Below are 16,484 nucleotides of genomic sequence, written 5' to 3' on the forward strand. Positions count from 1 at the left end.
ATACAGAAAGGACAGAGTGAATAACACTGAGAAAGAAACAGAAGGAGCAGGAGTGATGTGCCAGATGCCAAGGGAGACCAAGAGATAAGACTGCAGTGCCAGCTTTGACCACTAGGTGGTGGGGCCCTTGATGAAGATCAATTCAGCAGGTCCTGTGACCACAGGTCATCTGCTGTTGGCTCGGCGCTGGAAAGTGACCATGAAGAGAGTTTCAAGTCAAAAAGGAGATGTGGTGTGTAAGCTATGGGGAGATGCAGGGTTTAGGCTGTGACCCTCCCTGGAAAGCAAGGGAGTTTCCCTACAACCCCGTTAAGAGCAGCCTAGGCATGGCTGACATGGAAGAGTTGCCTCAGAGCAGGCTCTTGCTGCCTGATGTCCAAGATGTCCAGGATGAAACCCCTGCTGCAATGTGTTGGCTGCTTCAGAGACCAAGGGTTGCTCACCATGATGGCTCAGGAACAGACAATGTGGGAAAGGAAAATGGGGAGAGTAAACACAAGACAGAGTTAGTAGGCAGACCACAGATTGGGGTGGGGAGGTCCTTGAGTCCCTGTTCACTCTCCACGTACCTCCACGGATCTCTGGCTCTGTAGGCCGAGAAACTGAACACTGATGGAGGCAGTATAACACAGCTGAGTGAGCTGGACAAAACAGGGTCTGTGTGGGCCTAACTATGGCACCCCACAACTGTGTGACTATGGACAAGTTACGTAGCCTCTCTGATTCTTAGTCCCTTATCTCTAAATAGAGATAATACCATCAGTTTTAGAGGACTTGCGCCAAGAATTCAACAAGACGACATATGAAAATGTCTCCTATAATTCCCCAGAGTGGTAATAATCAGTAGCTATTATCAACATGTCTCACAGATACCAAGAAGGTCAAGAATGGCTCCCAGACACTCAGCATCCTTCCCAGAAGCCAACTTGAAAGTCTGCTCCCTAGAGAGTGCTCCCTGGAGAATGCCAGCAGAGCTGAGGGCTGAAGGGCAATCACACGTGATGAAACCCAGCTGAAGGGGGTAAAGGTATTCCTGCAGCGGTTGTGGGATGAACAAAGAAGCTGAGCAGTGGCAAAGCTTAGTACAACAGACAAGGAAGCCAAGGAGATGGTGCCACACAGGACCACAAAGACCACACATTAAGAGGAATTTGGTTTAGCCCTAAAAGTTAAACATTGTGATCAGGAACTCATGTAAAAAGATATGTGCTTAAGACCACATGGAAGGTGATTTTAAGGAGTGAGCTGGAGGTATACAATAAGTTAGAATAATATTTCAATAATCCAGTTGAGAAAGAAGTGACCATGAGGCTGGAGTCAGGGCCTCCAAGTACAAAAGACATTGTAGGGAGGTAGAATCCAGAGCAGCCAGTGGATGGAGAGCTTTTTGCTGACGTAAGGAGGAAGGACAGTAGACGGTTCAAAAAGGGATGAGGATTTCAGTTTGGGACATGTGAATTTTAAGGAGCCCATGGAACATCCAAGTAGAGATGTCCCACAGCCATTTGCCTGCACTGGTTGAAAGCTCAGGAGACAAGCCTTGACAGGGAACACAGATCTGGATGTCATCCATGTACAGGTGATACCTCAAGTGATGGAAATGGCTGGGCTCACTTGGAGAAGGTGCTTAGGGAGACACCAGGTAGGGATGGCATCCTGGGGGAACAACTCCCGTCCACCCCTCATTTCCCCTCCAGGATATGCATGGGTCTGTTAACTGAATGTAAAAGGTCAATGCCTGGCTCTCTCCTCCCACCAACCATTCTCACAGCTACAGGGTGAAGAGATCCTGCAGATGCCCCAAGCCACCTTCTCTCTCTGGCCTCAAGGCCTGGCTTGGTCCAAAACCTGACTGAGTGAGGATTAAGGAGAAGTCTACACTCCTTCCTGTTGGCTCACTGGACTCTTCAGTACCAAGGCTCCAGGCCCTGACCAGCCAACAACACAGTGCATCCCTCCCCCTCACTGTGATTCCCTCTGCTGTGCCTCCTACAGGGTCCCCACGGGTGAGGTGACATCCAAGTTCTAATGGAGTCTAACTGAATCCCTGGGTTTATTGGCCTTTAATAGCCACCAAACCCCAACACGTCTTCTTATAAACATACTGAGGCAGACAACTGAATTGAAAAGGGGCCTATAAAAAAATGAGAGAGAGAGAGGAGCCAAAAGAGAAACAGCCAAGACCAGTGTCCCAGAATTCAAAGGAGGGGAGACTATCAGGAAGAATGGGGCAATCAATGTGCCAAATGCTGCTGAAAAGCTAAAGAACATTCTGCCTGAAACCTGTCTACTGGCTTTACCAGCCAAGTGGCCACTGGTGACCTTGCAGGGGCAGGATTGGCCAATGGGGGGGAAAGACGCCAGACTTTGTGTGTTCAGGAGGACACAGGAACCAAGGAAGTAGAGAAAGAGTGTGGATGGCTCTCCAGCTGCCTAGCCAGGAGGGAGAAGAGATCAGTCAGCAGCAGAGACTCAAAAGGGCCTTGGGTCCTGAGGGAGGGGTTTGTAAGATGAGCAAGAACAGAGCATGTGTGTGAGCTCAGGGGGAAGAGTCCAGAGAGGTGGACACAGAATGAACAGGGACAGAGACTGTAACTGAGGGCACACAGGACATGGGGCAATGAGTCCAGAGATCAGTCTTAGGCAAGAAGAAATCGGAGGGTGGGGAATAGAAGTGGGTGTGGATGCAGACCTGAGTGGTGCCCTGGGGACAGAGACCAAGGAGGTCCTGAGCAGCAACCTCGGCATTCTCTGAGCTGAGAGAGGACAGGCCTGGGCTAATACTGGAGGGAGGTGGTGGGGCAGGGGCTGAGGGGAGACAGCTGTCATGGGAATAGAGGACTGACACCAACTGGAAACCCAAGAAAGAACTACAGCCAGAGGTCGTGGTGAGCCTGAGCATAGAGACCATGAGTCAGCAGTGGCTCCATCCTCGTCCATACACCACAGCAGACACACATGCTGGACAGGCTTTGTCTGGAGTGGTGAGTTACCTGGAAGCTCCCCTTTGGAAATTGTGTCTGGGTCCAGTTTGTATGTGTCCTGAAGTCTCATCAAGGCCTTGGCGGCTCCCGTTTCATCTTCATCAGTGGGAAAGAACTGTCGCTGCACTGACAGGTTGGCAATAAAGCCTTCCAAAGGAGAAAGTGAGAACAAAAGGTTACCCTGATCCAGGGACAGAATTTCACCTGGAACCAGACAGGCACCCACCGGAGGGTCTCTGGCTAGTGCAATCTCCCTGCCCCTTCCCTCAAGGGCTGTTTCCCCTTCCTCCAGGAAGCCCTCCTTGATGGTTCCAGTCCAGGGAGACCTCCCCTTTCTTACTCCTCACTGTACCAACTGCCTGTGCTGCTCATTTGGAAATGAAGAGAAAGGCCCCCTCACACTAATTAACACGTGGGAATCTGAGAGTCTTGGCGTGGAGATAGAAGGAAAAGAGGACAGCGAGGGTAACTGACAGGGACACAGGAAAGGACTCAGGGAGGACGTGCTGACCACTCAGTGAAAAACAAATCACATGGAAAAACCTTGATCTAGGATTATTAGCCTGGCCGGGTAATCACAGACTCCTAGCCTACATCTCAGGTTGAAGAGCCCAAGGGACAGAAGTGGTCAACTCAGAGAGCCCAGCTGGCCACTCATTACTGACCACTGGCCCTTATCATCCAGAAAGGTGATGATGACAGTCCTGGAGGTGTTTGGTGCTGTCCCCACGGCAAGATTAGGGACTGGAGAATCATCTGACCAAGGCCAGTATTGAGGTGGGGCTGCACAAGCCCGGCATGGTTCCCCTGAGAGACCACACTGGGTCTTGCTCTGCTTACTAGGGCACTCCTACCACTCAGACCCACAATGAGCTCAGGGCATGAGTTCCCCAATTGTGGTGCTCAAGACCACAGCCTGGAGCCTGGGAGAGCCTCTGAGCACAGAAGCACCCAAGGAAGCTGTTTGGGGACTCCAAGCCCTAGTTGTAAAGCAAGATATACACCTCTTGCAATCTCAGGACTCCAGGTGGAGGCCAGGCCCTCCCATGCTGACTCAGGGGCTTCAGTTGTGCTCATAAGCTGAGAATTAGAAGGGGAAGTCCAAGGCCATTTCTTCTCTGGCCTCTTCCCCAGAGCAGCAGGACCCATAGCCACCTACTCTCACGACCTCAGGCTCAAACACCCACTTCTAGCCCTGCCTGGGGACCCAGGGACCAAGATGCTGCAACCCTGTCTTCCTCACGGCTGCATGGTCAGGGACTCTATGAGTTTACAATCCAGGGGGAAAAAATGCTTCCAGAAAAAACCACATTGTTAGCATGTCTCCCTGCCTCCCCCTCTCCCCATTTCAGGGGAAAGAACTCTGAAAGAAAGAGGTGAAAACAACGTATTGCTGACTGGGGCTGTCCTGTCTCCCTCCGGGTAATTATAAGGTTTTCCAGAAGAACCAGATGTTGACGGTGGGGGATGGGTATGAAGAACAAGACTTGAGAACAGAAGATCATATGCGCAGGCTTATTCTCCCGCACTGCAGGCAGGACAGCCAGTTCTGAGCTACAGGCTCAGGCTGGGAGGCAGGGTCTGGGAAAGGCAGCCGTGGCTTCTGGAGGCAGTGAGCTCACTGGGCACAGCTCCGCCCAGCTGAGCTCACCAATCCCTGCCCAGAGGCCACCCTGCTCCCAGCCCAGCCCAGCCCAGTCTGGCCATTAAGGGCTAAAACGCCTCAGCCGGAGAGACGACAACGGGTCTGAAGTTAATCAGCACTTCCAACTCAGGGAGAAGAGACAGTGAGTCCAGCGGGGCTGGGCTCAAGGCTGGAATCAGAAGGGCCCACCTCCAGGCCTGCCCCACCATCTCCTGCTAAGAGGAAAATATTAGAGCATAGAAAGTACTACCATAGTAAAAGACTAAGCACAGTTAAAGCTTTAAATAAGTTCATACTCTAACCTGCAAATCCCACTTATAGGAATTTATCATAAGAAAATAATCAGAGATGGGCATAAAGATATGTGTAAGATTGCTGATAATCTGGAAACAATTCCACATGCACTGACTTGACCAGTTTTACACTACACCAGTATGACATATTACTGTCCAGCCATTAAAACCATGTTGCAGAAGAACATTTCAAGGACATATAGACAAGCTGAAAAATTCAGGAAAACAGTATATGCTTATGTCACAAATCTGCCAACAGATAATGTTTTCTTTCTAAAAGATATGAATGGGAATAAACTTAGATGAGGCCCGTGCTCCCCAGCTTGCACTGGTCCCACCACTTAGCCCACTTATCTTACTTTTGTTAATTCATTTGGTCCCTCAAAGCAAATAAGTTTGCATTCCACGATATATACGTATGATTCCATTTTTTAAAATGTATATACATGTGTAAAAAGACTAGAATTTTAACAGTGATTATCACTAGGCAATTGGATTAAGAACTGTAATTTTCTTATATGATTGTTTTTGTGTTTTCCAATGTTTCTATAAATATGTATTACTAAAGCGTAATTAGAAAAAAGTCACTACCAAAAAAAAAAAAGGGACCCAAAAACACTAGGAAAAGGCAAGAACTGATTTTTTTTTTTTTTTTTTTTTGACCACGTAGCACAGCATGCAGGATCTTAGTTCCCAACCAGGGATCAAACCCGTGCCCCCTGCAGTGGAAGCTCGCAGTCCTAACCACTGGACCACTAGGGAATCCCCAAGAACTGATTATTATAACATATTAAAAGCAAGGACAGACAACTGCCAGGTCCCCACAGAGATGAGAGCCACCGGACTGGCAGGCTGCATGTTCACACACTGCACGTGCACACCAACACCCCGACCCAGGACAGGCTCAGACCCACACTCCCCAGGTGCCAGCACACAGACATACTGGCTCACCCAACCACCTGCTCACTGTCCCTCACCTGCAGCTGAGTTCTGCAAGACAAGGTCCTCCAGCGCAGGCCAGTCTGTGTTTAGCCGCTTCACCAGTTTATAGGCATTCACAGGGTGGGACAGGTAGCCTTCAGGGTCAGCAGCTGACTTGCTGGTCAGGGCTTCCATTTTGTTGGCCCAGCTGCGGAACCAGAGAAAAAGGAAGGTTAACACACGGATCTTGACCTAGGGTAATTTTCCTGGTGAGATTCAGGGGGTCTCTATTTAAAAAGGAAAAAGCAGTGAGTCCTTAGCCCACATACTTAGCTACTCTGGGGGACTGGCATGAAGTAACCTCCAGGCCAGCCCCACATTGCCCCCTCACGGGCTTCCTCTTATGGGCACCCAGGATGAGTTCCGGTGCGGGGTGGGGGGGTGGTGTGGGGGAGGAGGGCTGGCTCAGGGTGGGTGTAGGGATTTAGAACATTAGACACCTCTTAATCTTGGAGAGCTTGGCTTCCTCCACCAAGATGTACTCCTTCAGGGACAGCACTAGGTCCTTCTCTGCATAAATCAGGTCTGTCATGTGCCCTGCAAGGGAGAGAAAAAAGGGCCAGTAAGAAATGGATGAGGGACATCCAGCTCCCGAACTTGGGGCACAAAACATCAGCTCAGAGGCAAGCCCCCTGGGCTAAGGGCATATCAACTCTCTTGGGATCATGGGGCCCTAGAGTTAAACGAGACCTAGACATTCGTATGGTCCTGGCCCCTAGCTTCAGGAAGAGAGAGGCAGAGGGTCCAACGGAATGTTAAGTGCACTGAGGACACCTTAAGGAAGAAACCCCAAATCTCATTCTCCCACTGCCACCCAGGTGGGTCATGTTACTGGGACATAGACATCCTGGGGGCTTCTCTGCTCAGAACTACACTCTAGTCCAGGAGAAAGTTGGTCAGAAGTGCCAGGCAGCCCAGGAGCAGCCTCCACTACCCAGGGTGGAGGCTCAGCTGAGACAGCTGGCTCCCAGGAAGGACATCCAGGTCATCAGGGCTCAGAGGGGGAAACAGCAGCTCTCCCCAGATCTGGTCAAAACCAGTGGATGAGGCCATCCCACCCTGAATGAGAACAGACCTCAGGCAGTGACATCCCCTGGCACATGAGTCAAGGATTGCTCAGGTAGACAATAGTCCTGTTGGCACATACCAATAGAAGTAAAGAATTCAGCCTGCACACAGCCCAGGACACCAAACCAGGCCACCAGCAACATGGATACCCAGAGTTTCATGGTCACAGAGGGCAGTGTCTGCAAGGCATTCAGTGATAGTAGTCATTAGATCAACAATGGTAACATATATACACACATTCAAACATGCCAAAATCCTGACCTAACACACAGAAGCCAGGGAAGATATTCAGGACCACCAGTGGAAAGATGCCAGGGTATAGAACCAGAGATGTATGCTTAATTCTGTCCCCCTGCTCCAGGAGGCCAAGTGCCCTTGGGAGAGACTCTGCCTCTCGACTTCTGGTAACCACTGACAACACGGGAAGGCTGAATGGAGGCAGGGGCCGTGGACAACAGTCACCTCTGGGTCTAATAGTCTGTCAGTTCAAGATTCTGGCCCAGACCTCTTCTCTGTTTCTGTCTTTCCTTCCAACACAGGTGCGAGGACAGTGCCAGGTGCTGAGGACCCAGATGTAACACACAGTCCCTGCCCACAAGAAAATTGAAAGTATAGGAGAGACAATGACAGAAAGAGAACTTGACTCAATATGCCCCAGGGGACCCACACCCAAAATAAGGTGTACAGCAGATGGTGAGCCAGAAGAGAAATCAAACTGCTCCCTGCTGGTCTGCACCTGGCCACAGTTAGAGCAGACTGGGCAGACGCTGCTCTTCCTGTAGTGAGCTCCTTGGAAGACACTGTCCTCATGGAGAATCACCATTCTCAAATATTTACTAAAGACCCACATATGCCAGGCACTGAGCTAGGCACTCGGGATACAAAAATGAATCAGCCACACAGGGGCAAAACCTTAGGCCAGGCTGGGTTGCTGACATGAGTAAGAGGCCAGCTGCTGTCTTCTCATCAGCCTAGAAATAGCCAGACCCAGCTCTGAAGGCAGCAGGCACACCATGGGGCAAGCCCCACTGGCAGTGGACCCAAGTACACAATGGAAGCTTTGGACATCATCTCCCAGCTCAGCCATGCAGCCTGGAGCACGCTGAAGGAACAGCACCCACGTAAGCCCCAGTTCTGTCAGTCCCTCCTCTTCCTGCTCTACTTCAGCCAAGCCCCACTGGAAATTTACTGAGCGAAAACAAGGAATATAAAGGAAATACAAATGCTTTCTCTCCAAAATGTAAGCCTTATCTGACAGAATTCTAAGTCTGAGCTGACTAACGCCAGATCAGCAGTTTTTTGCCTGCGATGATTAGATGCACAGTCACACCCACCATTCCTCACCTCACCCTTTCAGAAGAAATTCCAATCCACTGTGGTTCCAGATTAGGCTCAGAGAAGCCCAACCACGACCCCCACCCTCAAACGGGTTCCTATATGAGGAAGAGGAGAGAATAAGTGAGTGTCCCCATTTGTTCATCCCCTGCCAAATGTCTGCAGAGCTGACATCATGCCCATCAATACCCTAGGTGTCAGGGGCCCAGAGATACACAGAACAAGATCCTTCAGCCCACAACCTACTGCAGGGTAGGGAGTATGGGCTAAGGGATCCATTATAAAGTTAGGGCAGCAGATGAAAGCAAGTCACCGAGAAGAGGTGAGACGGCCCAGCCTAGCCCCAAGGTAAAGCCCAGATCCCCTTTTTGCCAGCCACAAATCTGCTCCCAGGCCTCAGCATACCACATCTCCACCCCGGGATTCCAGAAGGCCTCTATTCTTGCTTACGTAAGACCCATTCACAGGGTTAGGGTCTGCTCCTTGTACTTCAAGAGGCTTCATCCGCTCAGGAGAACACCTTCTGTATGTGTGTAGGGAGGGAACAGTAAAAACCCAGAGCCAGGAGGCTGTATCTGTGGACAATGAATCAGCCAACTACCCATCAGGCTGGGGTGATGGGAGAGCAGTGCCCAGGCAGGAGACCAGACCAAACACAGTTGGAAGTTGGGGGGCACCAGCGTTTGTCCCCTGTTCCATCAGCAGTTGCAGTGGCATGCCCATTCAGAGATCAGGTAACAAATTTAAGGGAGGGAGAAGCCTCTCTGTTCCTTTCAAGTCACCCTGGTGATACTGCCCATGGTTCATGCCTTACAGCACTCAGGAAAAAGCAGCCAAGTTCCTTCATTACATGAATACCAGCTGTCATTTCTCTGGAATGTGCTATCTGGCTTAGACTTAGCCTATCGACGAATCCCAGCCTGGAGGCAGAGCCCAAAGAATCACAGATGGGATTCTGGGCTGACCAAGAGCCTACGAAGTCCTGCTCTGATGGAGGAGGGGGATGACAACCCTGCTGGTCCAGAGAGCTAGGCGCTCCCACGCAGCCCCCAGACCGCCACAATCAACACTGCCACCCCAGGCAAAGGTACACTAGAGTCCCAGCCCATTTCCCCTGATCCTGACCCCCGAACACTAATTTGTATTAGGTGTACAAAAGGCCATCTAATCAGGGTCAGGCTGGGAGGAGGCAGTCTCCAAGAAAGACTGTGTGCCACAGTATGGGAAAAGCCAACCACCTACATGCCCCCCATCCCATCTCATACCTATACCCAGAGTTTGCTTATGACAGAATAAGTGGGAGCATGTATGCCTGCCCAGTGCCCCCACCAGTGTCCAGTGCTGTCAAAAGCCCTCCAGGAAGCCTCAGAAATCCATACTGAATAGGCCTAGAAATGGGCAACATTGAGGCCCCTTTTATGAAAATAAAGTATCACCAAGTCTGAACAGAAAACCAATACTGAGTTTTATCTGAGCTGCATCCCAAGTTTACAGCAAAGTCTGGCCCAACAAAAACAGCAAAAAAAAAAACCCTCACCGCAGACTTGTTCATTCCAGGAAACTGTAACAACAGAAGATGTTACATTTCTTCCAAACAGTGGATTGTTATGGATTGCGTAAGAATGGACACTGTGTGCACATTAACGTTGAGAGAAGATCAAAGCATCCTGTTAAGTGAGAAAAGCTCCCAAACAATATATACTCTATGATTTCATTTTTATAAGGAAAAATTTTTATATATGGAAATTTACATACCTGCATATATATGCAAGCGGAGAGTCATAAATCTAGTTGTATCTTGGTGAAATAATTTTATTTTTCTCTTTATGTTTACTTGTATTTCCTAATCTTTCTACAAGGAGTTCTATGAGAAATTTAAAATATATTTCATATTTAAAATGAAAAGAAAACAAAGCAGGCCCTCTCAAATGGACTCTAAAGTGGCCCAGCAGCCTGAGTTTGGACCCCCACGGGGAGGTCCTCCAAAGCCTGCCAACACCCCAGTGACAATAAATCACCCACCAGGCGACCGGCGCTATTTCTAAGCACAGGACAATTCCAAGACATACAATCACATGCCTTAGCAAGCCCGCTCTTTGGAAACGACGTTTACAACCTGGCCAAATGACCATGAAAAGATGTTTCCAACTGCAAACCAGCAGCGTCCTTAGCTTCTCCCCTTACCTCATCAGGCAGGAACCTCTGCCAAGCTCCCAGCTGCAACCCAAATGCAACAGCTTGAGTTTTAACAATGTATTTGTCTGGCTTAGCTCTGAACAAGAGGCTGCCTGCCTTCTGTGAAGGGGCAAAATGAGCCTGAACAGGGCTCCCCGCAGCGGCCTTGCCTCCCAGTAGCGTGGCCAACTCTGAAATGGCAGAGCCAAGAGGACCTGCGTGCTCAACCCAGGAAGAGTTCAACAGAGGCTCCAGGAGGCCCTACCACCTATGTACATGGATGTCCATTTGGGCCCATAAGCTGCTCTCACTGGCACCCCAGGGAAGGATGGGAGGCACTCTACTCTCCCTACCTGATGTCATGCCTCAATCGTCACCCTGATCTGAGCCACCCCTAAGTCCCTCTTGCAGCTATACTGGCCCCTACCTGCATTGGTCTCTCATCTTACGTGGCCTCCCTCCCACCTCTGCTCTACAAAATAGCCATCACAGCTTACTACAGCCCCTCGTTTGGTCTCTTTCTCCCTAAGAACCCTCCGAAGGCTCTCCACTACTCTCAGGACAAAGTCCAAATTACTTAGTCCTAAGGGCCTTTTTGACTCTGTGTGACCTGGCCCTACTGCCCTCTCCAGCCCCATCTCATGACTCCAGGTTTTATACCTTTAACTACCACATCACATGAAAAACATTCTCCTTCACTGAGAACCTAACAAAGCCTAGATGTTCATGCATACCTATCCTTATCCAGTTGTCCCTCAGTATCCACAAGGGATTGGTTCCAGGAGGCCCCACAGATACCAACATCCACAGATGCTCAAGTCCCTTATATAATAGGTGTAGTACAGTCAGCCTTCCGTATCCACAGGTTTTACATCTGCAGATATGGAGGGCTGACTGTAGTTTCTCTATCCAGTACTGGGACATGTTGACTTGTACTTCCCACGTGGGTACCATCAAAACCACAAAGTCTCCTGCTTCAGTAACTAGACAATTAAGTAGCAGAAAAGGCCGTACAAATCAACATTCAAAAGCCAGTTGGGTTTTCAATCAGTCTTGGCAAAGACTTGGCAGTCCAGGTAAGACTACCTTATAAGGAACTACCGGAAAGAATAAAATCCACACACCACTATACTGGATGAATCTGACATACCACCTTGTACTCTCTTGGTCTCACCTGCCTCCTGGGCCGTGGGCCACTTGCTCTGCCTCAGACCCAGTGAAGGAGACTGTGCAGGCCCCAAATCTCTGACTCCTCCTGCTACTTCCAGACTCCAGCGAAGCGCCACGCTGACCTCCCCAGGGGCTGCTGGAGGGCCCTGGGAGTGCAACTGAGGAGTGAGCATGGGGGAATTAACTCCTCCTAGGGCAACTGTGACCAATGAAGGACAGAAACAAGAGGACGTCAGCAGATAAATTCCCTCTCCAGGCCTTCACTGAGAAACTGTTCTGCAGCACGGAGCTTCTGTAGAGCTCACCCAGAGATGTCCTGCATGGCTGAGCAACTAGTGTATCTCTGTGCAGACTGGTCAGCTTGCTAAAGCACCACCTTGTATTTGCTTCGCCTCCTTCTCGACCTCACTTTTATTTTCCCTTACCCTTGCTACTCTGCAACTTACCTTCTAACAAAGCATTAAGTACTTAAGCTCTGCTTTGGGGTCTGTTTTCTAGGCTAAGATAACCACTATTCATTTTTCCAAAAATCTTTCATTTCTACCATCTAATCCTCACCAACACCTTGTAAACTAGATAACCATCTCCATTTGAGATATAGATATATAAGATACATAACTGAGGCTGAGAGTTTCCTGCGCACCTCACATGCTACAGGAAATTACTGGCAGAGCCCAGACTCAAATCCAAAACATACTTTCTACTATATATTGCTGCCTTCAATCCTACTCAGTAACATCTGTTGTCTTATAGCACAAGGACTTCCCAGAAGGAGGAGCCACACTTTGGCCTAGCAGAACAGGCCTGCCCAGGTCAAGGACTTTATTGTGGTTCACAAAGCAGCCTCATGACGTCCGTGGCTGGATCCCACCAGAAGGCAGACAACAACATGGACCCAGAAGACAAAAACATGGTGCCTCAAGTTCAAGTGAGCAGTCACTCCTGCCCAGACATCACAGCACTCACAAATGACCAAATGGACCAGCTCAGGGCAAGACAGTACAGTCTAGTAGGCAGGCACACCCACCCTGGGGTCAGAGAGCCCCAGAATTAAAGCTTAGCTCCACAATCACTTCCAGGCTTTGGGACCTTAGACAAGTTACAGGGTCTCTTTGAGCCTCAGTTTTCCCATATATTTAACAGTGAAAATATTAGAATCTGCATATCATAGGGCTGTTTTGAAGACTGAATAAGATGACAGATGTCAGTGGGCAGCCTAGCACCAGGCACAACTTATACCAGTCATGAGCACCAAGGGTACTAGAGGAACGGCAATAGACCTGAAGCAGCCAGCTTCCCAGCTGATCCCTGGAGAGAAAGACGGTCCAGTCTAGGGGACAGTGAAGATGAAAACAAGACAGAAATTGAATCTCTTAACACTCCATGTCCCAGGAGTATTAAGAGATTCAGCAGAGGGTGGAGTCAGGCGTAATGCAACATACTGACCATCAGGGAATAACTCTGGAAACTGGTCAATCACTGGCTCTAACTCTCACCAAGGAAGGAAAGTTCTCTGGCAAAAACAGGTGACTGGACCAATACTCTAGAATCTCATGTATTTCTATGTCTCTGACCTGCTCACTCTGAGTTCCTACAAGTACCAGGCCTCAGGATCGCGGCCACACCCTGGGCCCTCAGGAGTGCCGGGTACAGAGCAGGCTATGTTTCAGCAAGCACTTCGTGAAAGGTCTAGAGCAGATGGTGGTCTGTGATCAGGTCTAGAGCAGACGCTGGTCTGTGATCCTATTAGAGCTGGGGAACTCATTACCCAAACATTTAATCCTCTGCCCTGCAATGACACCACTTGAACAAACACTCTCTCCTAGGTCTCCTAGACCTAGGTCTCCTCGGTCTCTAATCCAGACTTTTCATGCTCCTCTTCTCCTTCTGAGAATAAAAACTATATCCCTCATTCCACATCTCCAGCTCAAACCCCAGAGACCACAGGAGCCACCAGCCCTCTCTGCTCAAGAACAGACTGATGCCCCATCCTGGTGCACTTCAAAAGTTCAAATTGCTAGACTCGAGCAATGTTTTCAAAGCTTAACCCTCACTCCAGCACCCTGTCTGGGCTTGCACGTGCCTGCATCACAGCATCTCCTGCCAACTTCCATCTGCATAGAATTAAACTCTTGAGAGATCCCAGGAGCCAGGGACACACCGGCCAGACCAATGCACACTACAGCCAGCGTGGCCACACACTGGCCAAGGTCTTACATCCAGTCTCAGACCCTCCCAAGGATGTGGGAGGGCAGAGTCAAAAGGGGAGGTTCTCTCAGGAAATGAGCAGACCCCAGATTCGCTCACCCCACTCATTCCTCAGGGCTGCACCCATGCGGTCTCTCCTTCTCATGAGCACTGACACTCTGAGCTCCTCCCTGGCACATGACCACCTGCCAGCGTGAAGCAGCAATCTCAGAGAGACTGTGAGCCACCCATGGGCAAGGACAGTGCCACCGCCACTGCCTCCTTTCCCTCCTCCCTCATTCCAGCCCCAGGTACACTTTAAGCAGAAGCCCAGCACACAGGAGGTACTCCAGGAATGAACAGAGATTGGCTGTGGCCAGGCTAAACCAGTGACAAAGCAGGCACTCTCCTGGGCACACCCATTTCAGAGCATTGGACAGGGTAGAAGGGCCTATCACAAGCCACAGACAATGCTCAGTCGCCATCATGTCTGCCTGCTGACCTCTCAGAGAACTAGGGTGGCCCAGTATGACAGCATCTCTGGGATGAGGCCCCCAGCCAACACACTCCAACTCTGCTACGTGGCTTCCTTGGCTGGGTCACACAGCGCGTGGGCTTGGCCGTCTACAAATGAGACCCAAGGATAAAAGGATTCAAAGCCCAAACATCTTATGAGTAGGGAGAACTAAACAGAGAGGCTGGCCCTTGAGGCCCAGAATAAAATGAGAGACTGCACCCTGGAAGCTTCAGGGGCCGTTTAAGCACAAGCCAAAGGAAACCATGGTTCATTTAACAGAGAACTAAATCATGGAACCTGCTATCCCAGATGTGATACGGGCAGCAGCTTGCAAAACCATTCTATAAATTCTTAGGTGGACAGTGGATCTCTGCAAAATCAGGGACATTTGAGAATGCCCTAAGCTACAAAGCAATGTTCCCCAACTCCTGCTCTCAGGGCCAGGATCTCTTGCAAAAGCACTGAGGTTGCTGAGCTTCAGATGGATTACATCAAGCAGCACAAGCCTTAGGTGTCACTCTACAGCAGAATACACCAGTCTCAGCCTTGGGAGGGACTCTGATGTTCTTCTACACCACCTTAAAGGTGTCAGATTAGAAAACAGAGGCCAGGGGCCTCTGCCCTGAAGAAGGAGGGTTTATGCTGATCCATGTTTATGCTGCAAGGGTTCACTGAGCATCCTCCACATACAGGGCACAATACCAGGCACTGTCCTCTCACTTGAAGCTCTTTGGACAGGGTCCATGGGCAGCTATTCCCTAAAGTGTCCCTTCCCCCATCACCTTGCTTCCACTAGAGTGCCCAGGTCTGCTTCCACTCACACACGCTGTTCCTCTGTCCGGCTTACCCTTTCTACTGCCTTCATCTGACCACTCCAGCTCATGGGTCACCTCCTCCAGGAAGCCCTCTGGCTTGAAGCATCCTGTCCTCTACCAAGTACCCACAGTCCGGTGCTCCCTCCCAGCACAGCACTCACCACACTGCCCGGGGCCTGGCCTTTCCTGGTCTTCCAGTCCGCCTGCCCCACTGGGCTAGCAACTCCTTGCAGTTTCTGATACGCAGAAGGGTCCGTTTGTTGAATTAATTAACTAGTTACAAGTCTCCGCGCCTGCTGAGGCAAAACCATGCAGGTTAGAAAAGGATGTCTGGAGGGGGAAAAAAGAAAAAGAAAAACAAAACTTTCTCATCCAACAGCCTGTCTTAATGCGCAGCAAGCGGGGCCAAGGCCGCAGACTCCCAGCCCTTTGGAGGCAGGATGGTGGACCTCCCTAACATTAAGCGGCCCCTCAGGGCCTGCCCGCCGCCCCTGCCACCGCCTCCAACCTCTGGCAGCCCTCGGGCCAGGCCGCCCCTTCCCGGGAGCCTGCAGGCGGGGCGGCCACGCTGACCGCCAGGCCCGGCCGCCCCGAGGGGACCGGCAGGAAGGGCGCGGCTGACCTCACCACCCTGAGCTCGGGGAGGGGACGCGGCGGCGGGACAGGAACCCACAAGGGTGTAGAAACAGAGCAGAGGGCGCGGGGCTGCGGCCCGGACGGCGCGACCCCCGCTCCGCAGCTCCCAGACCCGCGCAAGCAGAAGGCTCGAACCGGCGACCCCGGCCCGCGCCCGAGCCCCGCGGCGGACCCGGGGGCCGGGCGCGCGGGACGCTCACCCGGACACGCGCCGCTCCCGGCGTTTCCAGAACCTCCCGCGGCGGCACCCAACCCGCTCGGCCCCTCCTCCCTCGGCGGCTCCACCTCCCGCCGTCGCCGGGCTCCGCCCGCTTGAGCTGCAGCCACGTCCCCACCTCCCGCCCCGCCCCCCGCTCCCCCGCCCGCGGCCCCTGGCTCCGCGCCCAGACAGCGTCGGCCAGGGGTCACTACCACAGCCAGCGACCCCCGGGAAGGCCGAGGCCGCCCGGCCGCACGGGAGCCGGGAGCGGGCCTGGGGCCGGCCGCCCGCGCCCTTCATGCCGCCCGCCGCTCTCCGCACGTACGCGGCGTCTCCTTGGCGCCCGCACCTGTGGGACTCGGCCCGCCCTCCTCCCCGGCCCCTGGGCGGCTGGAGAGGGGCCCACGACCCTATCCTGAAGCCGGTGCTGTCGAGGGGAGCATCCCTGGATGCTGGCCAGCTACCCTGGCCCCAGCTCA

General features: G+C 51.5%; 1 protein-coding gene across 16 annotated transcripts in view; it reads right to left on the bottom strand.

Annotated features, from left to right (window-relative positions):
• The window catches only part of P4HA2 (prolyl 4-hydroxylase subunit alpha 2), a 75,868-nt gene that overhangs the window by 22,102 nt on the left and 37,282 nt on the right, over positions 1-16,484 (bottom strand). For 5 of the 16 annotated variants that reach the window (XM_036845926.1, XM_036845921.1, XM_036845922.1 and 2 more), the window contains exons 1-6: positions 16,007-16,081; positions 15,332-15,463; positions 7,051-7,150; positions 6,344-6,440; positions 5,900-6,051; positions 2,994-3,131 (exon numbers count right to left, since the gene is read on the bottom strand). In XM_036845926.1, the coding sequence (XP_036701821.1) occupies positions 2,994-3,131; positions 5,900-6,051; positions 6,344-6,440; positions 7,051-7,132 (469 nt within the window). In that variant the 5' untranslated portion in view covers positions 7,133-7,150; positions 15,332-15,463; positions 16,007-16,081. Of the gene's footprint in view, positions 1-2,993; positions 3,132-5,899; positions 6,052-6,343; positions 6,441-7,050; positions 7,151-8,315; positions 8,405-15,331; positions 15,467-15,678; positions 15,698-15,843; positions 15,986-16,006; positions 16,082-16,484 lie in introns of those variants that run through there. The other 11 variants (XM_036845927.1, XM_036845923.1, XM_036845916.1 and 8 more) reach the window with 7 other exon arrangements.

The sequence above is a fragment of the Balaenoptera musculus genome, chromosome 3, assembly GCF_009873245.2.
Source record: "Balaenoptera musculus isolate JJ_BM4_2016_0621 chromosome 3, mBalMus1.pri.v3, whole genome shotgun sequence".
Classification (NCBI taxonomy): domain Eukaryota; kingdom Metazoa; phylum Chordata; class Mammalia; order Artiodactyla; family Balaenopteridae; genus Balaenoptera; species Balaenoptera musculus.